The 26781-nt window shown below is 43.1% G+C and overlaps 1 protein-coding gene across 7 annotated transcripts in view; it reads left to right on the plus strand.

Moving 5' to 3' along the window:
* The window catches only part of ADGRF5 (adhesion G protein-coupled receptor F5), a 102888-nt gene that overhangs the window by 64296 nt on the left and 11811 nt on the right, over positions 1 to 26781 (plus strand). For 3 of the 7 annotated variants that reach the window (XM_039231147.1, XM_039231142.1, XM_039231143.1), the window contains exons 4-15: positions 1622 to 1792; positions 3779 to 3955; positions 4099 to 4208; positions 5456 to 5514; positions 6329 to 6471; positions 9854 to 10075; positions 11211 to 11414; positions 18945 to 19115; positions 20953 to 21072; positions 21226 to 21435; positions 23439 to 23651; positions 25393 to 25548. In XM_039231147.1, the coding sequence (XP_039087078.1) occupies positions 1622 to 1792; positions 3779 to 3955; positions 4099 to 4208; positions 5456 to 5514; positions 6329 to 6471; positions 9854 to 10075; positions 11211 to 11414; positions 18945 to 19115; positions 20953 to 21072; positions 21226 to 21435; positions 23439 to 23651; positions 25393 to 25548 (1956 nt within the window). The remainder of the gene's footprint in view (positions 1 to 1621; positions 1793 to 3778; positions 3956 to 4098; positions 4209 to 5455; positions 5515 to 6328; positions 6472 to 9853; positions 10076 to 11210; positions 11415 to 18944; positions 19116 to 20952; positions 21073 to 21225; positions 21436 to 23438; positions 23652 to 25392; positions 25549 to 26781) is intronic. The other 4 variants (XM_039231146.1, XM_039231145.1, XM_039231148.1 and 1 more) reach the window with 4 other exon arrangements.

Below are 26781 nucleotides of genomic sequence, written 5' to 3' on the forward strand. Positions count from 1 at the left end.
TGTTTATTGGAGTTTCCCATAAGGAACTTAACTCTCTTTTAGTGCTTTACGTCAATATTCCTTGGGAAATTTTAAACAAACCTGGCAATATTATGGGAAAATCTTTTGCCTTTTTAGAAAACAGACGTAGAATTTATTTTTTTTTTTTTTTGGCAAAATATACATCATGCTTCCAGATTTTACTTAAACTCTAAAGTAATAGTTTTGCAGGTACTCTCTAACATTTTCCTTATTTGACTGACAAGATAAAATAAGCCACAACTTATCTTCTCAATGCATCTGTGTAAAAAATTCTCTTAATCTTTGAGGGTTCATCATTAGCTATGAAACTAGTCCTTGGCTTCTGCTCCTCTTCTATATTTCAGCCAAGAATGAGCCAGATTCTGGCAGTGATGGGGAGGTGAATGTGTGGCTCTCTTAGAGGGCCAAAATTTTAATAAGAGCTGATTGGGCACATATTTATTTTGTGGTGAGCTCCATGCCAGATGGAGTAAAGCCATGAGAAGTGAAAGAAACAGTTCCTGCCCTTGAGAAGCTTACACCTAGTGAACCAGACATGATGTAATACAGGAAATTATGAAAGAACATTCCAGTATGTATATTGTCTGGCTTGCCTGTGGTGGTATGTGTTGGATAGCAAATGCATCCCGGATGCCAGACAGTCGATCAGCCCAGAGACAATTTGGGAAGGCGATGAAGAGCTGGAGATATCTTTTATTTTACATTCTAATATGCAAATGTTACTTTCATTGAGTACCTATCATGTTCTGGGCACCACAGACACACAGTAAGCACTAAGAGCCCATGCTGCATGCATAGGCTAAGAGCAAAGAGAATTAACAGGATGACTTTTTCTGGAGGTCTTCAAGCCATGCTTAGTTCAGATCTCAAAATACACGCATGTCAATTGAATGGTGTTAGAAACATGTGGACTCATTCCTCTGAGTCAGGACCCAAGGGCCCCCTGCTAGATCTCCCTGCTTCTATTCTTATTCCCTCCAGTCCAGGGTCAACACAGCAATTTTTGACCTTGGACACCAAGGAAGGTGGGGGAATGGAGAGGAAGGACAAGTCCTGAGCTTAGCCTGTGAATCTCTCAAATGGCTAGATACCACTACATTTAGACCAGAAAGATCAGCTACCTTCCTTCTTTAAATGGTAAAGTCATGGACAAGGAGCACCATGATGGGGGTGTTTGGTGGTGGTGAGTTGATAAACTTCTTTTTCTCTGAAAAGGTTCACTAGAAATTCCTGGGGCTCCTCGGTGGCTCAGTCGGTTAAGCGTCTGACTTCAGCTCAGGTCACAATCTCATGGTTTGTGGGTTCGAGCCCTGTGTCAGGCTCTGTGCTGACAGCCAGCTCAGAGCCTGGAGCCTGTTTCAGATTCTGTATCTCCCTCTCTCTCTGACCCTCCCTTGCTCACACTGTCTCTCTGTCTCTCTCTCTCTCTCTAAGAAATAAATAAAACATTAAAAATTTTAAAAAGAAAAAAAAGAAACTCCTGCAGGCTGATGTGCCAGCATCCACATCCTGTTTTTGCCTTGAAATCTGGAACCGTCTGCCATGCTCCCCCTCTGCCACCTATAGTGAAGTCTCACAGCTTGCTGTGCTTTCCTTTCAGTAGCCTCAAGCACTGCTGCAGCTGGAGAGTACACCGTTGATGTTGAGATCAGTTTTGAAAATGCCTCCTTCTTGGAGCCTATCAAAGCTTACTTGAACAGCCTCAGTTTCCCAATTCAAGGGAACAGCACTGACCAAGCCACCACCATTTTAAGCATTGAGGTGACAACAGGTGAGTCAAAGACCCATTGCTTTAGAATGGAGGGTTGGGGATATCAGGAGAAAGGCTGTCCGAGCTCCTTTCTATTACAGCAAATTGTACGTAGTAGGCAAGTGACATGACTCAAAAAGGCCTAATGTGTGATTTTATGACTTCACGGCCTTCCAGAATGAAGCCCCTATTGGCAAAGTCTATGGCCAATTTCCTTATCTGAAATGATAGCCAAATGTTTGCTTGGTGGTTTGTGTATTGGTTGACACAAAATGGTCCTGAGATACTGCCAGGTCCTTCACAACAAACTACTTGGTCCCATCCCTCTGGGTAGTCAGTGGGTACAGCAAGGACTGGTTCAGGCATCAATAAGGAGCAAGTTCCCTTCATTTTAGCATCATAGGTCAGGAAATAGGAATGAGGTACACACCCAGATTTGGAAGCAAGACATAATATAGAAACCACAGGCTGTGCGATTGGATTTTCTGGTCACTGCCTCCCTTCTGAGGTTGGGCTAGCTGTCCTGTTTCTCAGGCACCATCACCTGCTATGATATGGGACTCCCCCTTGTCCTAAATAATGTGGATGGATTTTATGATTCTAAAATGGAAGCAAGAATAAAATTCTTGTCTTTCAAACATTTTTGAATTCTTGTATTTCAAATAGTTCATCAGTATCAGTCTATGCATTCCAGCTTTTATTCCTTTCTTTTTAAAGAGAGAGACAGAGAGAGAGCATGTGAATGTGGGAGAGAGGCAGAGAGAAAGAGAGAGAGTCTTAGTGTGCTCCTGAGTGTGGAGCCACCCATGTCACCCACTGAGCCACCAAGCACCCCAATCCAATTTTTTAGTCTTGACATAAGCAAACTGAACCAGAAATGGCTGCTTCTTAGCTCTCTCCGGATGCCCTTCCCACCTATGCCGAAGCAAAGGACTGTATCAGTGTCCACGGATTCACTAGAGCTTGGGCACCTCTCCTATTTCAGGAACAGTGATTTGATGGCTTTCTTTTGGGTAGTCACTCTTAGAATAGACAGCTCCCTGTGATATGACTTTGATCGAGTTTTAGAAATAAATTCAAAGCACTCTGTTTTCAGAGCATTTTCCAACGTCCTCGATGGGATTAGAAAATATTTGGTTTGTTTACATTCGACTAGAAATGTAAAAGGCACAGTTTTATTTGTCTTCTATGTTTGTTACCTGTTGCTACTTAACAATTAGCCCACAACTTAGCATCTTAAAACAACAAACATTTGTTGTATCATACAGCTTCTGAGGGCCAAGAATTCAGGAGGAGCTTAGCTGGGTAGCTCTGGCTCAAGGCCTCTTAGGAGCTTGTAGTCAAGCTTTCAGCCAGAGTAGGAGTCCTTTGAAGGCTCAACTGCAGCTGGAAAATCCTCTTTGAAGCCCACGCGTGTGGCTGTTGGCAGGACTCAGCTCCTCACTAGCTGTTGACTGGAGACTTGTTCCTGACCATGTTGGCCTCTCCATGACATGTCCTCATGCATGGCAGCTGGCTTCCCCCCAGAGCAAGTGATAAGAAAGAGAGAGACAGACAGACAGACAGACATCACAGAAGGAAGCCACAGTGTCTTGTATCCTAATCTCAGAAGTGATGTATCATCATTTCGGCCATATTCTGTTAGTCACACAGACCAAGTCTAGTATGATACGAGAAGGAGTGACAAAAGGGTGTTAATGCTCAGAAACAGGGGTGGTCAAGGGCTGTCCTGGAAGCTGGCTGCCACATGCTTTATGTCCAGGAAGCTGTCTATCACATCATTGTAGGCATCTGCTGAGATAGTCAGAGTGATCATCTTTTAGACGGCCATACCTAATAGCATGGTGATGCATATGAGAATCACATGAACTCGTGTAGTACTGTTGAACTTCCCCAAGGCAATATGGAGTCAAGTTAGGATTTTCTACAAGTATAAATACTTACAGTCTATATAAATGTAAGGATGGTGACCACCTTCTCTTGCCTCACTGTTCTGGTTAATGACAGTCTGCAGACCTACTGGAAATGAAATCTGGTGCTCCTGTGAGACAGGCTATAGGTGGCCTCAGGAAAGGTGCCTCCACAATCTCATTTGTCAAGAGCATGATGGCTCCCCTGCAGGGCATTGTTGCAATTGCCTTAAAGGACTCCCTCCCAAGGGACCTTTTTGCCAGCTCCAAGGAGGTAAGTAACTCTTCATTAAGTGTTGTTTGTTGAGTGACTATTTGATATCAACTCAAGCAAATGTTCTCTTCCCTGTGTGTATTCAAATGCTAACATGAGATTTTGCAATATTGCCCTGTGTTTTTTTTTTTTTTTCTTCTCAGCAGATGTTACCCTAAGAATGTCAGTCAGACTCAATGTGGGCTTTCAAGAAGACCTCAAGAACTCTTCCTCTGCTCTCTATAGGTCGTACAAGACTGACTTGGAAACAGCGGTAGGCTTTGGCCCCAAGAACCAACAAGCTCCTTGGGCTGAACTGAACCTGTTGTATTTACAAAGGATAATTTGCTTGGATCTGTCAGAATTTATGAATGTGGACATCAAAATTATTCCCATACATCTGGGATGATGAATTAAGGAGTGCTCAAATGAAATAGTGTTCAGGGCATGATTTGACATCACCTTGACCTATAGGTAGACCATCTTCACAGGGTAGAATTTGGAGGCATCAGTTCACTGACTCCAATTCAGAGGCCCACGAACCTGGTCTAGAAGCTCCTGCTGGTCCATTTCTGTTTGTCTTCACACACTGCATGGATGAACCCCTAACGGGTTTTGAGTATACCAGCCCAAGGCTGGCACCGAGGGTTTCAAACCATTCCACATCAGCAGTCACGAGGCATTCTCACTTAAAACAGATTTAACTTTACTCATATAAAAACAGAGAATATTCCCTGAGTATTAACTGAGTGCCCGACGCTATTCTAAGTGCTTTACATTGTATTAATTCATCTGAACCTAAATGCTTTGCTTGAATGAACTCATTTGGAATAGAGCTTCCCAGTTGGTATGGTATAAATTATCACACGTGAGCTGAGATAATGACTCCCCTTAACTCTCTGGGCAGCCATGCCCCTGCTTCAGGCCAGGAGCAGCCTCTACTTTACTTGTAAACCACATAAATGATTTTCATTTTCTGTGGGTGTCATGATGAAGGGCTGAAGAGCTCTTGGACATCGGATTTTCATTATCTGGCATGTAATAGTTCTGCCACAGCACGAGAATCTTCCTCACATGCTGCACACTCAATTCTATACGTTTGAGGAAAGACACAGTTGCATATTAATCTTTGAATCCTACCAATCCAGGTACTCGGCACAGCGCTTTGCACCCAGAGTGCTTTGCATATTTTGCATTTACTTGTAAATGTGACTTGAATCAAAATGAATCTCCTAGGGTTTGGAATTCAGAGAAACCTCCTCATTTTCTTTGTGAGGCATTTCCCCAACTAAAATTCTTTGCACATTCAACCTGGTGTTTGCTTCTTGGAGAACCCAACCTGACATAGGCTGATAGGAATTACTTCTTCAAAGATCTGCCAATGTTAGCACTAACAAAATACACAGGTCAAAGTTTTACCTGGGGTGATAAAGAATGCGTGCTTTTTCTTCTGCTTTCAACCTTTTGACTTATCTCTCATTGGACCTTGATACATGACACTTGTCTTACTTTGTTTTCCAGTTCTGGAAGGGTTACAGTATTTTACCAGGCTTCAAATTGGTGACTGTGACAGGGTTCAGGTAAGAAGCTGTAATCGGGTGATTTCTACCCAATGACAGAGACCACTACGTTAGTGAAGGAGAAAAAGCCCATTAGAGGGGCATCACTTAGAGCAGTTTGGTAGAGGTGAAGACAATGCTAGATTGCTAGGGCTCGGAGAGGCGGGCAATTCTGAAAACAGAAACTCGCTCCTCCTGGATATACCTGCTTAAATGGAAAGTGAGCAGACCTGTGTTTATTCAGTGCCTGCAGGAGCTTTGCAAACAGATAAGTCCACAGACTAGGGAGTTCCAAAATACAAAAATGAAATAATGTCATCCGTGACGCCTTTATTCAAGAAAAGTTATCCAGCCAGCCACAAGCGCAGAGCTGCATGCTGCTGTGTAAATGGCGCCCCCTGGAGTTGAGCACCACACAGCTCTGTACAGGTTTGTACAGTGTTTCAAACAGAGGCCCATTTCAAGAAGGAAGAAGGTTCACAGAAACACTCAGGTTCTGGCCTCATTTGACATTCAGCATATCTGGTAACCTTGGGCCAGCATGGCTCTGTGACAGCAGTCTCTGCATGGTGGCTGAGAACCCATGACCAACTGTGGAAGGGGGGCTATGATCCCCTTGGCTCATTCCTGGCCAGCTGTTCCAAATGTCCACAGACATTTGTGTGTCTCAGGCTTTCAACTGGAACTTGAAAGAAGGTTGACTTGAGTGAACCTTTAAGGATAAAAAGTACCCAAGGTGTTCTTGCCATTTGGTTTTCCCATGTAAATAAACCATAAGGATCTAGACTCTTCCAGGTCAGTTCCTGCCTTACTGAACTGAGTCGTCTCCATCCAGGCCCGGAAGCGTGGTTGTGACATATGAGGTCAAGACTACAAGACCGTCACCTACGTTAATGCACAAAGCAAATGATCAAGTAATGCAGAACCTTAATCAGACTTACAAAATGGATTACAATTCCTTTCAAGTAGTTACTAGCAGTAAGTAGGACATCTCCTTGTTTTTCCTATACATGGATTCTATTTAGAGGTAGTAATGATGTTTATCATTATGCTTAACACTAGGAAGTTACATTGCAGTGTCCTCCATGGAGAGAGACTCTCTGGTTCCTGGCACAGAGGCTTCCTGTCTGAGGCACCGTGCAGAGCATCCCAGCCAGGCTGATGTCACTGCAGTTGGGGGAGGGTTGTTGGGGGGGGGGGAGATTTTACAAGAGTGTCCCAGAGCCATCTGGGTTGATAGAGTTATTTATTTATTTATTTTTTTAATCAGAAGTCCCAAATCACCTGGGTCGCCTGTGTGGCTCAGTCGATTAAACAGCTGACTCTTGATTTAGGCTCAGGTCATGATCTCCTGGTTCATGCGATCGAGCCCCGGGTTGGGCTCTGCACTGACAGCATGGAGCCTGCTTGGGATTCTCTTACTCTCACTCTCTTTGCTCCTCCCCCAGTCTCTCGTTCTCAAAAAAAAAAAAAAAAAAAAGTCCCAAAACATTCAAAAACTAACATTAGAGTGGTGTTGGGATGTTCATGCAATGCACTGATATTAAACAATTGATACTGTTATTTTAGAGAAGTTCTGGAAATGTGGCCCCCAGAGCAGCAGCAGCAGCAGCCCCTGGGAACTTGTTAGAAATACACATTCCTAGGGCCACCCCAACCAACCAGGGCCATCCATGTTTCAACAAGCCCTTCAAGTGATTCAGATGTTTGGGCAAGTTTGAGAACCCCTGCTTTGGATCTCATAGAGCAGTGGTAAAAGATCCTGGGATTTTTAGATGCTCTCCTGCATTTTACAAAGGCGTAAAGAGTTGTGTTCTGGTGTGTTATTAGGTGGGTGGACCTATTGTCACTTGGGAAACAGTAAGGAGAGCCAGCTGGGCAGAGATTCGGCAGGCAAGAATTTGCAGGCAGATGTTCTAGATAATTCCGGTGAGTAGTTTCGGAGTAAATGCCATGCCTCTTCGGAACAACGCTGTGTCCGTTCGGGGAGGACTCTGAACGGCTGTTGAGGGAACATCTGGGAGACAGGGCACACCTCCGCAGGGGTTAGGCTGTCCTCACAACAGATTTATACTGCTCATCTTTATATTCACTGGTGTTTTAGATGCCAGATCATTTTTAAAATCAAAATATTAAAAGAGCTATACACTGTGGTAAGAAAGTGCTACAACTTAAGCAAGGAGAAAAAAATAATAATTCAGAAGCAATAAGGTGGCAACACCACAGGTGAAAACTGGAAAAGTAAAGGCCACAATGTCACCCCTTCCTGACCCCCAGCACCCCCCCAACCCACACGTTTTGCCCTGAAAAAGTCCCTATATTTATATTTCTGACGGCATAGGAGAGTATCAGTCTCTAGCATAGGTAAGCTTTGGTTATGATTACTCTTTCCTCCAAATTTCAGTTGTGTTGAGGTTAGTCAGCCATTTAAACGAGGTTTCCTGATTAGTGGCTGACTGTCGGTCTAGAAACATGGTGCTGACAGTACAGTTTACAAAAGCATTTGGAGTTTGTGGCTGATTCTTCCAAAGAGCAATGAAGCCATTGTGAATGGCACTTGACCCCGTTTCTACAGGGGGTCTATACCCATGTCCGTCCACCTTCGAAGACCAGAATGATTCTGGGATATGTACAGACTCAGACCCAGAAACAAACTGATGTCACGTGCAATTCCATGGGAGAGCTCAGACATCAGCCTGCTTTCCATAGTGTTGGTGGTATTTACCTAGAATATAAATATCCAAAAGGTCAAGTGAATGGATTTTTTTTTTAACTTATAGTTATATTTGGGGGCAGAGGAGAGGAAGAGAACCAGAAAGAAAAAGAGCTGAATGAATGAGTTAGTGTCAGGAGCTTATTTTACATCTTTATGAACTACAAAGGGCAGAGGGCAATGTTCATAACATTTCCATTTATTTGGTGGTATATTAATCCTCAATAGAATTAAAGTTTGGTTAATTAGCAGGATCACTTAACCAGAATGCTCCTTTCTTTAATCGCTGCCAATAAATTTATGGTCCATTCCACATAACCACATTCTACTGGCGGTCTGACGAATCATTATTATTGGTAACAATGATAATGAAGAGAGACATTGTTAATGTATCTTTCCTGTGTTAAGCTCAGTGTGTTACACATATTTTGTCTTCATATATCTTGTGAGATAGGTACATTGTCTCCATGTTATAGATGAGGCAATGGAAGCTGATAAAAGGTAAATAATATGCTCAAGAGCACATAGTAAGTAACATAAGTTTCTATGACTTCAGATTCAATTCACTACATTAAATATTCACAGAAGGCCTTGCTTCTTAAGAGTTAAATGTGACATTTTAAAATCTTACTTTATTCAGGAGCCTAAAAGAGAAATAAGAATTATTTACATACCTTGATATTTTGACCTGAACATCATAGCTCCCCAAATTAATTTTATGGTGTTTTGGTCTCATGTTTACAATATGGAGAGGGTCTGGCCTGAGCACGAAGCCCATGGAAAAGAGGTCTCAGACAGCTTCTTTATCTAGCTGTTCTGATTCCCTCAACACGTGGAATTGGAATAAACTACATGTTGTGTGAGCAAAAGACAACCGTAAAACACACCCACAAAAATAGCAAACGTTGTGTTTTATTTCTATCTCTGAAATAACTTAATGCTGTGGTTCTCCGGAATTTTACTATGAAAACAATAATAGGTATCATTCCCCCAAATCACCTCCTGTTTCCCAGACAAGGGAGCTGCAGCTCAGAGAGGCGAAGTGAATTCCCTAGGGCTCCACAGGGAGTTGCACAGAACCAGAATTCAAATCTGGACCTGTATGTCTAAAAAGCTCTCCTTCTTAAGGGCCTGTGGGTATTAAGTCTTCAAAAATTCTTAATTACAGACTATTATAAGAAATTATTTTTTCCTGTTGTAATTCATCACAGACATAGGACAGAACTTTCAGTGGTGTGGGGTATTTGTTGTCAGCAGGAAACTGTCGATATTATTGAGTCAGTAGCAAAGAAATGTGAAGCTTAAATTAGCTGCCGTGGCTTTTTTAGAAGCAAACGAGCAATGTTCCACCAGACTATTTGAAATATTGAAAATAGCTTTGAAATTCCCATTACTACCATTGCGGGCTCTTACTACCCTTCCCATTACTACCATTGTGCAGACTCCAAAATGGAAGCCATGTCCCTCGTATCTGGCGGGTGGTAAGACTTTGGGCCTCGGACACCAGCAATATGGGCATGGAATGAGGAGGGTGTGTTGCCTCATTCTAGACAGCACCATGGACCCATGTGGTGGTGGCCCCTGGTGGATAGCATCTATTACATTCATTTGCTTCAGGATCTTAATACCATTTCTTTGGGTTTCCAGATGAAACTAAGTTCACCATTGTACCAGAAATCACTTTTGAAGGGGATACGGTAATGCTGATGTGTGAAACTGAAGTTTTGTCATCTAACGTGTCCTGGCACCATGTTGAAAGGCACTCCGACATCCAGAACGGCAGCAGATTCTCAATTTACACCTTTGTGCTCAACAACATGACCTCGATATCACACCTCACCATTTACAACGTCACTCAGGGGGACTCAGGTGGGCTTCCATCCAATAACCGGTGCGGGGATGGGAACAAAGAGTTCACAAAGAAACAAGCCATGGAATGTGTATATGGTGTTTCCCTCTTTGAAAAGAAGTCACCAAGTTCAACTTTTCAAAATTAAAAACGAATCCCCTAAGGGGTGCCTGGGTGGCTCAGCTGACTTCGGCTCAGGTCATGATCTCACAGTTCGTGGGTTCAAGCCCCGCATCGGGCTCTGTGCTGACAGCTCAGAGCCTGGAGCCTGCTTCAGGTTCTGACCCTCCACTGCTCGCTCTCTCTCTCTCTCTCTCAGAAATAAATAAAAAAAAAATTAAAAAAATTTTTTTAAATGAATCCCCTGGCATATGAGTAAGCAAATAGAGCCTTAGAGACAAAAACAGATTTCTACATTTACCAAGGGCTTAGGAGTTGGAAATGGAGATAAAAAGCTGACTTTTGTTTTTAATTTTTAAAAAGTTTTAAAGAGCTTTCTTGAGACAGAATTGACATATAATAAGCTGTACATACTCCAAGTGTACAGTTTAACAAGTCTTGGCATATGTATAGACCTGTGAAACTACACCCTCGTCAGGACCATCACACTCCATCATCCCAGGCCCAGTTTTCCTGCATTCCATTGTAATCTCTCCTTTCCCAAAAACAACAGAAGCACAAGTTTTAAACCTGACATTCTAGAATTTAATAACCCTGTCGAAACCCAGATGTGAACAGGGGGGCTTCTCTTTTTCTCTGACTGAGAAGTTGGGTTGCAGACACATGGGTCCTGTTCCATCTTTATTGATTCTGATTTTGCCACTGAGTGAAATAGAATGGCCAAATCATCCAGTCTTCTGACTCTCCTTTCTACCTCTTCCATCCCCACACACTTTTTTCTTACTAGCAAAGACTGAGATTTCTGCTGCTTCCTTAGAACATCTCTCTAGGCATTAACTTTTGGCGTGAGAAATAACCTGCACTGACCTTCTACACTTCCTGAATGGGTCTTTAGGGTTGTTTAGAGCAAGTCTCGGATGCTTTTGAAAATGATGTTTCATGAAATACTGTCATGACACACGAGACGAGGCTATCATCCTTCTAAGGAAATACATACACGTGGCAATAAAAAATGCATTTGTATGTTCTATGCAGGTGAATATATTTGCAAGCTGACATTAGATATTTTTGAATATGAGTCCAGAAAAAAAATGGATGTTATACCCATCCGAATTTTGGCAACTGAAGAAATGAAGGTGAAGTGCGATAACAATCCTGTATCTTTGAACTGCTGCAGTGAGATTAATGTTAATTGGAGCATGATAGAATGGAAGCAGGAGGGGAAAATAAACATTCCAGGTAAGAATGTTAGATGTCCTTTTGCATATACAGTTTTGCCTTTTGGCCAAGTAAAAATGGGAGATGCACGGGGTAGAAGAGGAAATGTCAGATGGCTGTTTTTTCCCAAACTTCAGACTATGAAAAAGTACTAGGCTTAATGCCAGCTCCAGCTTAGCTACTCTAGAACAACATTCCAAAAATACATGCATGTAAATGCCATGCTTGGGTTGTAGACAAGATCCTGGCAAAGAAGACCTGATAACTTCCAACCATAGGATCTCCCGCCTATAGAAAAGCTTGCCCCACCTTCCTCTCTTCTTCATCTTCAACAAAGAGCTAAGGATGAGGTCATTGGCTTTGCTTTGGAGGCTGACTTGAAATTTCTCTATTCTGTGTCTCTTTTCCTGGTGTCTGTCCTACTCATGTCCCCACCTCTGTATTCCTATTCTTCCGTATTACCTAATTCTGTGTCTCTGTTTTTTTAATCTCTCTGTGTAGACCTGTTTGTCTCTCCATTGTTCATGTCCATTTCTGATCCCGCTTGGCTTCCTCTTATATCTGAAGTATTACTGGAAGTTCTCCACCCTCCAGTTTACACTGATGAATGATAACAATAATAACAAATTAAAAAAGCAATACTGACCCTGTTTTGTATAACAGTATATGATTAACCAATTTGAGGAATATATTATCACTTTTAATCGTATTTAACCTTGATCACACACTTGAAGCTGGCATTTTTTTGCCTCCACTTTGCAAATAAGGAAATTGAGGTCTACATTAACTAATTCAAGGTTGTCACAATAGGAAAAAAGAAAAGAAAGAAAGAAAAAGACTCACCTCAGGTCTTATTTCACAAGACCAGTGTTTGCCTTGGCAAAACTATTTTTCCCATGCTTGATGATGAGCCAATGCTGCAGTAGGCTGATCTGACAGAGTTTGTTCTGAAGCAGAAGATTGTTTTTTTATCTAGAAACTTCACATAACAAGATCCAATCCTTCCCTTAAGAAATGACAATTTTACGTGTTCCTTTCTAAACTAAAAAAACCCATTAAAGTAAAATGTGGTTTCAGAGGGGTAAGGCTCTATTTTACAAAACCTTTGCTACCAGACTGTGTTAAGTCATAAAAAAAAAAATAAAATGATGATGAATTTCCATGCGCCTTTTCCTGAGCACATCTATTTGCGAAGCACATTTCACCTGTCCCATTTGTATTTTACTTTAGATACTCCCAAGAATGGGAAAGGCATCTGGTAACTGCTGAAAATGTTGACACATGATACATTTAGTCACTTCCTTGATTGTTCAGGAAGGGGAGGTGTAGGCAACCTGGAGGAACTGCCAGATGGGAAAAAGACCTTGCAAAGTTCCCTTGGTACTGACTTAATAAGCATTCAGCTCTGAGAGGTGAAGAACGTTACCCTCTGGCAGAGGAAGCAGGAAGTCTGCAGTGCAGATGCTCAGGGACCTCTCTGTGGCCACCACCTCTTCAGACATTCCTAATACCCAGTGCTGGTGAGCCGGCCCAGAACAATGGCTTTCCTGCCACGGGGCTGGCCACCTGGAGACCTGTACTGTCACTGCTCTGATGAACTTGGCCTCTGCCCTCAGCATCTTGCCTTCTCCCTCCACCCCACCATCCCTGAAGTTCCCTCTCTTTCTCCAAATTCCACGAAGTCTTTAGCACCCATTTTTCAGGGTCAGTAGGAAACAATCAAGCAAAATAATTCACTCCGAAGCATATGGAACTGAATGCATTTCCAGAAACAGATGCATTTCATTTTCAAAGCACGAGGGATAAGATAGAAAGGAAGTCATCAGCATGGTAGAATTTCTAGCATTAAGAAGGCAGTCTTTTTAGAATGCAGTGGGCTTTTTGGAGTTTTTCAACTCATCAGGCAGCAGCTAATGATATAAATGGTAATGGCACAGAAGTGATAGTATCAATACTGCTACTACCGCTAGTAATAGTAGAGGTACTCACAGTTATCATTATTAGTGCAGCATCTAAGTCTGCCTGTGTATAGTACTAGCTTGGCCTGCATGGAAATGGACTGACAAGCTGGGGGAAGTAATGAACAACAGACTTTGTAGTCTCATGGTAGCTCTTATTTGGTGTGATGATAAAAAATAATGGAGCCGTGGGGGGCCTCGATGGCACAGTCATGATCTCGTAGTTTGTGAGATCGAGCCCCGTGTCGGGCTCTGTGCTGACAGCTCAGAGCCTGGAGCCTGTTCTGATTCTGTGTCTCCCTCTCTCTGCCCCTCCCCCACTCACTCTCTGTCTCTCTCTGTCTCTCTCTCTTTCTCTCAAAAATAAACATTAAAAAAAAAATGGAGCCTTAATTCCCTCCTTGCCCACAAGAGAGAGCCATTCCCAAATGAGTTCATAAACTTCTTTGTGGCCCTACCTACCATATCCAGTGGCCCACATTCATGTGGAGTATTCAGAAAACAATTGAATTTTTGTAAGAGGGCGCCAGCTCTCTCTTGGCTGGCAGACATTAGGTGACATTAGAAAGAACGACTTCAAACTCCACAGTCCCCTTTCGTGTGTCTTTTCTTCCTGATTGCCCCGCTGAAACATTTAAGCATGTATTATTTTGTGTGCTTGCATGCCATCCCGCATGGATTTTATCTTTGGTCATGTTTTGTTTTTGTTTTTGTTTTTGTTTTTGTTTGTTTTTGCACCCAAACAGGGCAAAAACAAGAGAGAAAGAAGGGAGGCTGGAGTCACTTCATGAAGTGCCACTAGAGGCAGGCTGGCTTCCAGGTCTGAGGCGAGACCTCCGTAGAGTGGCAATGCTCTCCATTCCTCAGCACATGGGATCACCCTGGGTGTTTATTAAAAAGACCAGCTGTCAGGGCTCAACCCTAGAACAATCATGTCAGTATCTCCGGGTTTGGGCTCCAGGCAGAGGCATATTTTCTTGAATTTTGCAGGAATTTTTGTTGGGCAGAGGGGAGTGAGGACCAGGTCTTTAGTCCAGTTCCTCATTTTACACACGAGAAACTGAGGCTGTCTGTGTGCTGCTCCATGTCTCCCCAACAATAACAAGGGATGCCTCGTCTCACCAACTGCTCTTTCTCCTCCTCGGTCTTTCTCTGTGTGATCCTAATGATGCCATGGACAAATCCGATTTTTTTTAAAAAAAATTTTTAATGTTTATTTATTTTTGAGAGAAAGAGACAGAGTATGACCAGGGAAGGGGCAGAGAGAGAGGGAGACATAGAATCTGAAACAGGCTCCAGTCTCTGAGCTAGCTGTCCACACAGAGCCCGATGCCGGGCTCAAACCCACAAACCATGAGAGTATGACCTGAGCCGAAGTCGGACACTTAACCAACTGAGCCACCCAGGCGCCCCAACAAATATGGTTTTAAATAGTGATTCCTCTACTTGTGGGAATGCCCAGAGAATTGAATACAAAGAAAAGAAAGAACTTGAGTCAAGTCTTCTGTTCTGGATAAATCCTTATGACCCATGCTCTCCAGGAAGACAATACCTAGTCCTGAAAAGCTGCAGTCCCCTCTCTGTCATGTGCCTTCTTAAGTCGGGTCACCTCACTGATCCCACTTTCATCTATTAAACAGTGATAATGCTACCCATTTTCACAAAACTTTTGTGAGGAGAAAAACCAAGATGATAAATGTAAATATTTAAAATGGAGTTGAATACACTGCGTCTGCCCCAAGACCTGTTGTCTGATCATGATGATACCTCTAAAATCCAGGCCTCACTCTTCCGCAGTGTGGTGGGAAAACTTTGGTGGATAGCAGCTAGCCTTGAGAAGCTAAGTAATAGCATGCCGTCTCTTCTCCAGAAAACCCAGCACCAACTTATTATCTGCATTCTGTGCCTTCCGAGCAGGACCCTGAAGGGCAGAGCCCGGGATAGTGGATGAAACACAATGTAAATGCTGCCAGTCAGAGGCCCTACTTGTGTTTTCTGGGTTTGCCATTTCTTTGGAGCCTTATCTCCGCTCTTTCTGTACCTACGTGTGTCAGCCTCACAGAACACGGTATCCCCCCTGCCCTCCCCATCCCCTGAATAGCAAGCAGCTGCCTCCGGGCTTTTTGTTTATGGCAGTGGTTTTCTGATTTAACTGTAGAATCTTTCTTTAAGGAAAATCTTGTAGGGTTGTGTGATGCAGGAAGTCTCAACCTCAGCACTAGTGACATTCGAGGCAGGATAATTCTTTGCTGAAGGGCGCTCTTCTGTGCATTGTAGGGTGTTTATCAGCATCCGTGGCCTCTACTTACTAGATACCAGTAGCTCCCCCAATTGTAACAATAAAAACTGTCTCTGAACGATGCCAGATGTCCCCTGAAAGCTGAAAATCACCTCTGGTTGAGAACCATATGCAGAGAAGGTCATAGTGGAGCCACTTGAGTTATGAATGGGATTAGGGGCTCAGAGTCCACATAGCTTATGGCCCTTCCACTCCCCACCAAGCTAGCTCCTGAAGCAGGCTACTGGAACACCACAATCTCCATTCTCAAAGGAGTACTGATTCACACCTACAGCTGCCCCCAAGAACACTCGAGCCACCATTTCTGTCCTTCAAGGCCTAGAGCAAACCTCCCTACTTCCCTGAAATCCTCCTTAGTCTCCCAAAGAAACTCCCCTCCTTCAGCCTCTGAAATTTAGTTACTTCCCTTTTATGAAAGCTCTCTACTGTGTATATTAATTATTTGTGTACATGTCCTTATATATCCATCCTGAAATTTCCTTGACCAGCACATCAGTTTAATGGTAGAGCTGGGCCTCGAAAGATAATTAAGCTTCAACGGGAGGAAGAAGGAAGGAGAATGTTCCCAGTGTGAACACAGCCATCTAGGCATGAAGCCATAGGGCATGTTATAAGCTTAGGACATTGTGTATTTTTTAAGAGAAAGGTATAAAATGAGATAAAAAGTATAGAGGCAGATTGATATCATACCCTGAATAAATACGCATACCATCCAAAGGAGAATCTTTCTTATTTTGTACACAATGGTAAGATTTAAAGGTTAAGAGGAGAGAAGTCAGCTGATCAGAGCTGAACTTTAGAGAAAAATAATTTTGGGGGCTGCTGGGTGGTTCAGTTGGTTAGGCATCTGACTTTCGCTCAGGTCATGATCTCACAGTTGGTGAGTTCGAGCCCTGTGTCAAGTTCTGTGCTGACAGCTCAGAGCCTGGAATCTACTTCAGATTCTGTGTCTCCCTCTCTCTCTACCCCTCCCCTACTTGTGATCTATCTCTCTCTCAAAGATAAATAAACATTAAAATAATTTTAAAAAAGAAAAACAATTTTAAGGTAGCATAGCCAATAGATTAAAGGGGCAAATAACTTAAACTAGAGATCCAGTTATAATTGGATGTAATTGGCAGATAACAGAAAATGGGGCCTGGGCAAGTGACCATGGTTTGGAGTATGTAAGACAGTTCTGAGATGTTTCAGAGGAATAAGCCAGAAGATTTTTACAACTGAGTGGGAGCGGAATGTGACGAAATGCAAGTAATTAAATATGGCTTTAAGACTTTTAATTCTGGGAGCCACCAATGGCAAGAGAAGAAACAGAAAATGTGAAGGTTTTGAACAGGGAGAAGAAAGGTTGATTCTTAACTGAATGTGTTGAGCTGGAGGTTACCTAAGATGTGAAATCAATGCTTGGGAATCTGTTTCTAGAGTTTCCAACAAGAATGTTTCTCTTACAGATAGAGTCAGGAACCATCCACATATAGAATCTAAAATAGGAGCCGTGGGTGTGAATGAGCTTGCCCAGTGAGACAGTGGAGAAAAGATAAGGAAAGTGTGACTATCAGAATGCCTGGGGAGAGGGAACATAGTTATTTGAAAAGAGGACAGAAGGAAAGCAGCCTGGGAAGGAGACTGAGAAGAAGAGGTGAGGAGAAAAGAAGCAGGAGAGACCTATGGAATCGAGTAAGCCAAGTCACGGAGAAGGTGGCCTGCAGAATGGGATGCTGCTTCTGGGTAGCTATTGGATATGGGAGAGAGGACATCACATTTGGTCTTAAAGGAACATCTAAGGCAGAGTTTAGGGGGAAGAAGGCAAATTGCATTGGTCTGATGGAAGTTGTCAGTGAAAGACTACAGATGGTACATGTGGACCCACCATGGTAGGAAGAGGGGAAGGAAATGCAGTGGTGGCTACAGAAGCTTTCAGATTGGGGAAGGATTGTTTTCGGAAGGAAAGGCTTGCATAGATCTGATGGTTGATGTAAAAGAACAGGAGGGAAAATTCAAGTCACAAGGGAGGGGACAAAGGACGGAATGAGGTCCTGAAAGAGTTGGAAGAAGTGGGTTTTCAAAGCACAAGTGGAGAAGTGAGCCTTAGGGCTGATGCCTGTGCCTCCGAGCTTGGAGCTAATCCAATCAAGTGGGTGAAGATGGAGATCGATTTGGAGTTCCAAACCTTTTGGGGACTGGGGGAGAAAGCTGGTTACGTATTAATCAGAGTATTTCAAACATCAGTGATCATCCCACCAAGGCCGGAAAAGATGCATTTATGTCAGAGCTGATCAGAAGGCTTATCCTTTCTTTGATTGTTGGAAGATTTGGAAGTATTTGAGGAAGCCTGATGAGGATGTGGAGGTAGGCAGGGCTGTAGGAGATGGATGGGAAGAGGGAGGGAGCCATTAACAAGAAGTAAAGATAGTGGGGTTGGGGTGGGGGGTGGCAACTTGGGAACAGAAAGGAAAATTTGGAAGAGGAGGTATTTTTTTAAATGTTTATTTATAATTGAGAGAGAGAAAGAGAGAAAACAAGCCTGCAAGCCGGGGAGGGGCAGAAAGAGGAGACACAGAATCCGAAGCAGGCTCTGACCCATCAGCACAGAGCCCGACACAGGGCTAGAACCCACAAACCGTGAGATCATGACCTGAGCTAAAGTCGGACGCTTAACCATCTGAGCCACCCAGGTGCTTCAGGAAGAGGAGGTATTTTGAAGGGGAAACAGCTGGTAACCTGAGAAAGCATGAAGTTGCAGTTTCCACAGAAACATACAGGCTAATAAGAGGGAACACATTAAGATAAAATATTTCTCCGATGAGACAAATGTCACATGCTCCAGGTGTGTTTCTTTCTCCTTTCAATAATAATAGTCTAAATAATCTGACATCTTTTTTCCTTGCAGTTGAAATCATATCCAAACACCTTGCTCTTGCTCGCTCTCTCTCTCTCTCTCCCTCTCCCTCTCTCTCTCTCTCTCTCACTCCAGGGACCATCGATGGTGTTTGCTAGGGACAGGCCCCAACCAGGGGCTGTTCTGAGTGATTTTGTATATTAACTCATTTGACCCGACTGCAGTCCTGGAGCATAGGTATTGCTATTTGTCCCCATTTTTTATCTGGAGTAACTGAAGCACAGAGTAGTCTGGTGACTTTCTCACCACGACCCTGCTTGTAAGTGGTAACCACCGTAAGAATCCTCCTTCTCCAAAGAGAAGAAATCTGACTTAAATAATAACTCCTTGTCACTGATTTGGCCTCTTTGCTCCTAACTCGAAGAGTCACCCAGCTGTGATGGCTTATGTCACTGCAGGAAACCCTGAAACAGACATAGATTCCAGCTGCAGCAGATACACCCTCAAGGCCCACGGGATGCAGTGTCCAAGCAGGCTGGGTGGAATGAAGGTCATCTTCGTGTGTGAGTTCATCAGCGAGCATGGAGCCAGAGGCAGTAAGAACATAGAAGTGACGTTCACCTCCATGGGTAAGGACTCCTTCACTAGGATCTTTGGGTTTGCACGTCTAGCCAAAGGCTGCCAGTCCCCTGGGAATATCTGTGAGCAATAAGGCAGGGCCTTCCCTGGTAGCAGGGGTGTGTTTAGGGTAAATCACAAATGGAAGACAGGGAGGATTTCCCTGTCTACCATTTAAATTCAGGTGAAGTCTTGTTTTCTCGCATATGTGGAATTTGAGAAACTTAGTGGGAGATCATGGGGGAGGGGAAGGGGTAAAAAATAGTTTCAAACACAGAGGGAGGGAGGCAAAGCATAAGAGACTCTTAAATACAGAGAATAAATGGAGGATTGATGGGGAGGGACAGGGGAGAGGGGGAGATGGGGGTTGGGCATTGAGGAGGGCACTTGTTGGGATAAGCACTGGGTGTTGTACGTAAGCCATGAGTCATGGGAATCTATCCCCCAAACCAAGAGCACACTGTATACACTGCATGTTAGCTAACTTGACAACAAATTATATATTTTTAAAAAAAACAAAGAAATTCAGATGAAGTCTTTAAAAGGAAGGAGGCTGGGGCTGCAGGGAAGGCCAAGTCCTGCATTGTGCTGATAAGGCAGAAGGTGGACTTGGAAATACAACTTCAGGCTCAGATTAGTTCTGCTTAATCACTTAATCAATTTCTAATGAGGGTAGTGCCCCTAATTTCCCTCTTTCCCCTCATAATCCCATCCTCCCTCATTGAATGCCAGTAGCCTGGCTCACTGCCTGCTACTCTTCACCTGCTCTGGCATCCTTCTCTCCCACTCCACCTGTTCTAGAGAGGGGCTGCAGAAAGCTTTAAAATTCTGATACTTCGTGGTTATTTTATACTTGTCGTGAGTGGTTTTTAGCCTTTTGACTGAGTTAGGCTTCTTAAAAGTGTCATTTCTCCTCCCCATCTAATAAAACATGACAACTTCACCCCTATCTGCAAAAACGGGGCGGTCAGACTTGTTTTTCCACCATCTTACCAAACAAAACCCAAACTACTTGGATAAATCATCAGACCCCCTTAAACAATTCGGGGAAAGGGCTCCTATGAACAATACTTATTAGTCTTATTCACAATTCCTGCTTTTATGACTTAGTATAAGATCTTGTTACAAAGATCAAGGCTATGTTTATCTGAAAACATTACTCCACGGATGAGTTCGGGGATCTTTTGAGCAATAATCTTCATTTGCCTAGAGTGGGAGCCGTTATACGCTTCTAGTTTTGACTCCGAGTTGTATTGATTATGCGGGGTTCGGGCTGTCTTAGAAACATGGTTAGACTTCATGGAGAACCACTGGACTGGTAGTTTGGACCTCACCTGAGGATCAAGAGGAACACATTCATGGTTCCATGAGCCTCTACCTTTCCACTCTCAGAAGCCGCCAAACAGTAGAAAGGCATCTCTACCCGAGATCTCTACAGCCAGTGAGGGCAGTGGGAGGGACACAGCAGTCCATGCTTTTGGAACTTGAGGCCTGTATCTGAACGTCAGGATCCCAGCTTCTAAAGGGAACAATGGGAAGTCCAGATTTCCTTTGATTGCGGCCAAGAGTAAGATTTTACACTGATTGGAAAGGCAGTCTGGCATCAGTGGGCTCAAGGCATGAAGCTGTTCACCTAGAGAAGATCAAAGTGAATGGCATTTTGAAATGTCAGTGACACGCTCGAAGAGGCGTGGAAAGAGGGAAGCAGGGACAAACACAGCCGGATGTTCATGTAAGCTCTTACATTTGTAAGGGTCTGGTTAACATTTTTGTTGAGTAATTCCTCATGAACACATGGGTTAAGTCAACACTCTTAAGTTTGCAACCTTTTGCCCTGCTGATCATCAGGAGATAATTCCAGCCACAATGGGGAAGTGCACGAGCTCCTAAGTCATGTGATGGAAATGAGTACAGTTCAGAGCACCACCCGGAACAGCATAGAAACCAGTAGAGCCCAGGAGCAGCAAGGTACCAGTCCCACATTGATACGAGCAGAGTGAGGGCGGCCTGCGCTTTCGGTCTCTGTCTGTAATTTCACTCCTATGTCAATGTCACCAGAAAGACTAAACATTGTGCCTGTTGTTGGTTTTTCTTTTGTCTGTTTTGTTTGCATTCTTTCAGCCAACCTAACAATAACCCCGGACCCAATTTCTGTTTCTGAGGGACAAAACTTTTCCATAAAGTGCATCAGCGATGTGAGTAACTATGATGAGGTATACTGGAACACTTCTGCTGGGATTAAAATATACCCAAAGTTTTATACCACGAGGAGGCGAGCTGATGGAGCAGAGTCAGTGCTCACAGTGAAGACCGTGACCCGGGAGTGGAATGGTGAGTGAAAACTACAGACCCTACTCTGCTGCCAGAAACACCCAATGAGAGGGACCATTCCTGGAGGGCCTGTCCTGTCCTGGGACGTGCCTGATGTCATCACATTTCATGCACGAGCCTTTTAGGGCAAGATGTCACTATCTGCATGTTACAGATGTGGAAACTGAGGCTCAAAGAGATTAACAAATACACCTAGGCTTCTACATGTTAAGTTGCAGAGCCAAAATTGGAATTCATGTCCGATTCAAGAGCCTGTGCTCTTGCTATGAAGTTAGGAGGATTGCTTTTAAAAGTAGTTTCACCAGACTTTTAGGAGTTTTTCACCCGATCATGATGTATTAAAAAAAAAAAAAAAAAAAACTAGGTAAAGGATTTATATGCCTAGCTCCAAAGAAAAGAACATTTTTATTTCTTATTTATTGCTGCACCTTATATATGTTGGAAAGAAACGCAAATATTTGGAGGAGAAAAAGAATTTGATAGAATGACTGTAATAATAGCTGATTAATGAGTCCTTAGTATGTGACAGGCACGGTGCTATGTATGTAAGTGGATTCGTTCAATTAAAACAATAAACCTAGATGCTAGTGATATTAGTGTCCCCATTTTACAGATGAAGGCACTGAGGCCCAGTGAGGGTAAGTAAAATACCCGAGGTTATACATCTGGTAAATGGCAGAGCCAGGGTGAAACTGAGACTGTCTGGCTCCAGTGGCCACCTCTTGGCCACTCTACTCTGAAGCCTTTCATTAACTATAAAGCTAATCAGTCCAGGTCCTCCAAGTCCCAGGCCGTCTTTATTTGTCCATAGAAGGCCTGGGCAACATTGTAGAAATAGCTAGTCATTGTTTGGCTGGCCTTGGTCATATATGGTCAGGAAATGGGAGTATTTTTCTCCCATGCTGGACTTATACCCACTCTGTCCAATTGCTCTTTCCTACTGAGGAGCCATAACTGGGAAGAAGCTATAACTATAGCCTATTTAACAGTCCTATACTCAGGTACTAAAAAAAAATCTATTGTTGTCTACACTGAGCACACTTTTATTTTATACTGAATTTAAGTTTCCCTTCCTCCCAACAGAGATTAAAAGGGATTTGTTCTCTGCCTTTCTTCTGTTTTCGCTTTGGCTAGTTGCTGCTCTGGCTGCCCCAGAGTTGGGGGCAAAGAGGGGGAGTGTAAGGAAAATCAAAGGGTCTGACTGAACTGTAGGTGCTGTTATAATCTTACTACACTGGCGCCATGGCACCTGTTCAGGTGGTGGTTCATCCTCTGATGGGCCCTATCATGAAGTCCACTGGGAGAAGATCCTCTTCAGGAGCTCGACCCAAGTACTGCACCCAGTCCACTCTGTCTCACCAAGCACTGGCCACAGGCTACTCCCTCCGTAGCCTCCCCTCTGTAGTCTGACAAAGCCAGCCAGTCTCGCATCATTAGACTTTTCTAGATAGGAGTCAGACATTGTACATCTAACTCCAGAGTCCGCAGATGCAGATCTCTCAAGAACACCCCACCTTCCCCCTTCCACACTCTTTGGTGGTGTCACAGCGCCCTGAAACCTGAGGAAGCTACTCACTCAGAGATGGGGGGAGGGGACATCCCAACACTTCAGCGCTCCTTCGGGCTGACAACTCCCCTCAAAGAACACGCCACCTCAGCACACACCAAAATTCCCATATTTCCCCCCTGGGTTAAGACAAGAACCTTGGGAATAGGTATTGGGAATGAACCTGCTTTGAAATGTAATTCCACAACCATAACTGTGTAACTTTGGATAAGCCACTTAACTTAAAATTTTATGTAGGTAATTGGTTGGTCTTTCAAATACATAGAGAACCCAGGAGGAGAAGTGATCAATAATTTCCTTGTCCAATGTCCAGGAGGGTATGATGTTCCCTTGCCTACGCCTGACAGGGAAATTTAATCCGTTCTTAACCTTCCCAGCAAAAGCTATTTTGGAGCAGTGATCACACTCTGTCTCATTTTTGTTTCCTTCTACTCAGGAACTTATCATTGCATATTTAGATATAAGAATTCATACAGTGTTGCAACGAAAGATGTGATTGTTTACCCGCTGCCTCTAGAGCCAAACATCATGGTTGATCCCTTGGAAGCTACAATCCCATGCAAAGGTTCCCATCTCTTCAAGTGTTGCATTGAGGAGGATGAAGACTACAAAGTAACTTTCCAAATGGATTCCCTATCCGTTCTTGCAGGTAAGACAGTAATTGCTGCGTTGTGAGGCATATCTCATTCATGTGGAGTCCCGAACACCTCATCTTAAAATAGAGGTGAAAAGATATGAAGATTGCATTAGGGACAGAATGTAACAGAGTGGACCCCATGAAACTTTGTTACCTTCCGTTTTGCTATGTGACCCATGGCTTGTTGGTTTGTGGCAAAGTCTTGAGGGTCTATGAGAGTGAGTGAAGCCCTTTGGTTTTAGTGGGAGCTGTTGAAGACAGGGTTAGGATACTTTCACAGGCTTTCTACTTACTCAATATATCAGACTAGGTATTCTGGTAGTTCATCCCCCCATGCTATGAATCAGCATGTTATAAAAGTACCACAAAAATCCTTTTAAAAATGCACAGTTGAGCATTCAAGAAAGCAAAAGGCCAAGAGCATAAAGAAAAATAAATAGAAATGTTTTAGTACTGCTAGGCCTTCTCTGAAAGCATCTGCCAGTCAGAAACCCAGCACCTTGGGTTTTAAGGCTCTGAAGGGTTTGAAGGAAAAGGTCTTGCTCTCTTTGCAGTAACTTAAGGCACCCTACATCACCAGCACAATGTCAGAACCCTCAAAGGGTGAGATGCTCACTCAGTAAGAGGATAAACAGAAAAACAGAACTTGTCTGCCAATGTTAAGAGTTTGGCCTCATCTCTGGGTGGGCAAAAAATATCCCCTGAGAATTATAACTGTCCTGCCCCCACTCAGATTTGGGGGTTTGAATTTATACTAATTATAGGGTCCAGGAACTCCACACCGAAGAGTAACTTACTTAAAATAGTCCACTAGTAGCACCCAATGGTACCTGGCAAAAAAATTCAAATCCCCTAAGGTAGAATGTACCCTTAATTCATGGACCTCAGGATTCCTACAGATTAAGGTCAACCAAATATGAGCCCACGACCCGAAATATCAAAACACAAACACCTTCTTGAAGGATTTACAAGCTCATTCATTCTTTGAACAATTATTCATGGGGACAAGCCTAATGCAAAACACTATAGTAGTCGATGAAAAGAAGATAAAAGAAGGTGGGGCACATATACCAATATCTAGCTGGAAATGTTCATGTCGTAAAAGACAATGGATATAACATTAAGTTTCCAAAATGAGCAATTCAGATCAAAAGAACACTGGAAGTTCAAAAAACAAGACCCAATAAAGATGAGAATTTAGAGAAGGCTGTATGGTATAGAATCAATCTGGATACTGAAGTATGTAAACATTTCAACATTCTATGTTTAACATGCCATGCGTGCATTCAAGGCTCTCTATGTGCCAAATACTGAGTTAGGCATTGGGAGCTGCAATGATAAATAAGACCGGATACCTTCTCTCCAAGACTTTATGGTCTAATGGAGGAGACAGGTCCATAAAGAAGTGAGTCTAAACCAATGTGGTGAAGGTAGGACAGAATGAATGCACAGGCGTGCTGGGATTTGGACCGGCGGAAGGAGGAGAGAGGAGCTGAAAGACCTTCTGATTGTCCAAACTGTATGGGCACAGATTCAGAATCATGAATGGTGGAGGTAAAGGTTAGGTGAGCACAGTGTAAATGTGGGCTGACTTACTTCTAGGCTAGAGGCATTTTTAAAACCATATCAAAAATGAATATGGCACATTCCTTGGAAAAATTTGGACACATTTATCTGTATTGGATTATCTGAAAAATAATGTGTGCTTTGAATACTCACCTTTGACTTAATTCTTTCAATGATTCTATCTCAGAAAAAGAAGTCAATGGAAAGCAAGTGTGCTACAAATATAATTTCATGGCGAGCTCAGTTTCCTGGTGTCCAAAAAAGCATGACCTATTTTGTCACTTTACCAATGCTGCGAATAAGTCAGTCCAGAGCCCTTCTATGAAGCTTAACCTGGTTCGTGGTAAGAGCATTTAAATTATTTTAAAATATTATAGTCACGAACAAGGTATTCATTTAGTCATTGATTCCTTCATTTATCCATTCAATAAATATGTATTAAACACCTTCATGTGGTGGGCCTTGGGCTGAGGGTGGGAGATTTGAAGAGAACTAAGCCATGTTGACTGGCCGCAGGCATGGAGGAAAGATGAATGTGATAAAAAAAAAAATGTTGTTACATCTAATGCAGTAAGAGCTGAACTAGAGATGCTGTGGGAAGTCAGAAGAGGCTTTCAGGTTTAACTCTGCTAATGATGGTGGGGAGGAAACAATCAAGAAAACCTTGTGGATGAAGCGCTATTTCAGTGGAGGCTGGGAAGCTAAGCACTGTACAGTGCACAGTATCTTTGTGCGGCTGAGCCCTCTTTTAACTTTCAGCAAAGGAAGGGTGTCCCTATTAAGCAAGGCTACATGAAAAGAATCAGTCTACAAAATAGGCAACTGTCTTTCCCATCCTTTGTTATCATTGGGTCAACGTCATCCCCCATGAATTTTCAAAGTAGGAGGTCATGGTTTGTGCCCATTTCTGTAACAGCCTATGACCAAGAGCTCTCCTCAGGAGCAGCAGAGAGGCAAGGGAATAAAGGACGGTCCTGGGCTTCCACAAGAAGCAATCTCCTCCCCCAGAACCTTCTCTATAATAGCACCTCTGATATCCAAAGGATTCGTGGCTCTATCGCCAATCATGTTTGAGTTTATTTAGTGATTTGTGGTGATTTTCACATGTATTGGTAATGGAGACCTGGACATCATAGTAGGAGTTTAGAGTTCCGCATCTGTCTGAGTCACTGTCCCCCAACTCTACTAAGCACACCTCTTCTTGGTGGTGGGGGGAGCAGCCAAGACCATGTCTTCATTTTCCACCATGCCACCATCTTCACCCAGGCATTGATACATTTTATTCACTTATCTTTGTTCTTCTCTTCTTTCCTCATACCAGGTTTGAGTCCACTTCCTTGTCCTAGTAGAAACCACTTAGTATTTCAAGATTTTATACAATGACAGAGAACTTAATGCTAAATTTGTAAGTTGGTGGCAAAGGGGTCTGCTCATGAGAGAATCAAGGTCCCCTAGAGATGGAGATTCTTCAACAAATGTCATTTCCCCATTCAAGTCTGGTCTTGAGTAGATGTGAAATGGAGTCACCTCTAAGGGAAGCCAGAAGGAACAAACGTTTACAAATATTGCTTAGAAT

The sequence above is a fragment of the Hyaena hyaena genome, unplaced genomic scaffold (genome assembly GCF_003009895.1).
Source record: "Hyaena hyaena isolate Hyena2069 unplaced genomic scaffold, ASM300989v1 scaffold_55, whole genome shotgun sequence".
In the NCBI taxonomy this organism is placed as follows: domain Eukaryota; kingdom Metazoa; phylum Chordata; class Mammalia; order Carnivora; family Hyaenidae; genus Hyaena; species Hyaena hyaena.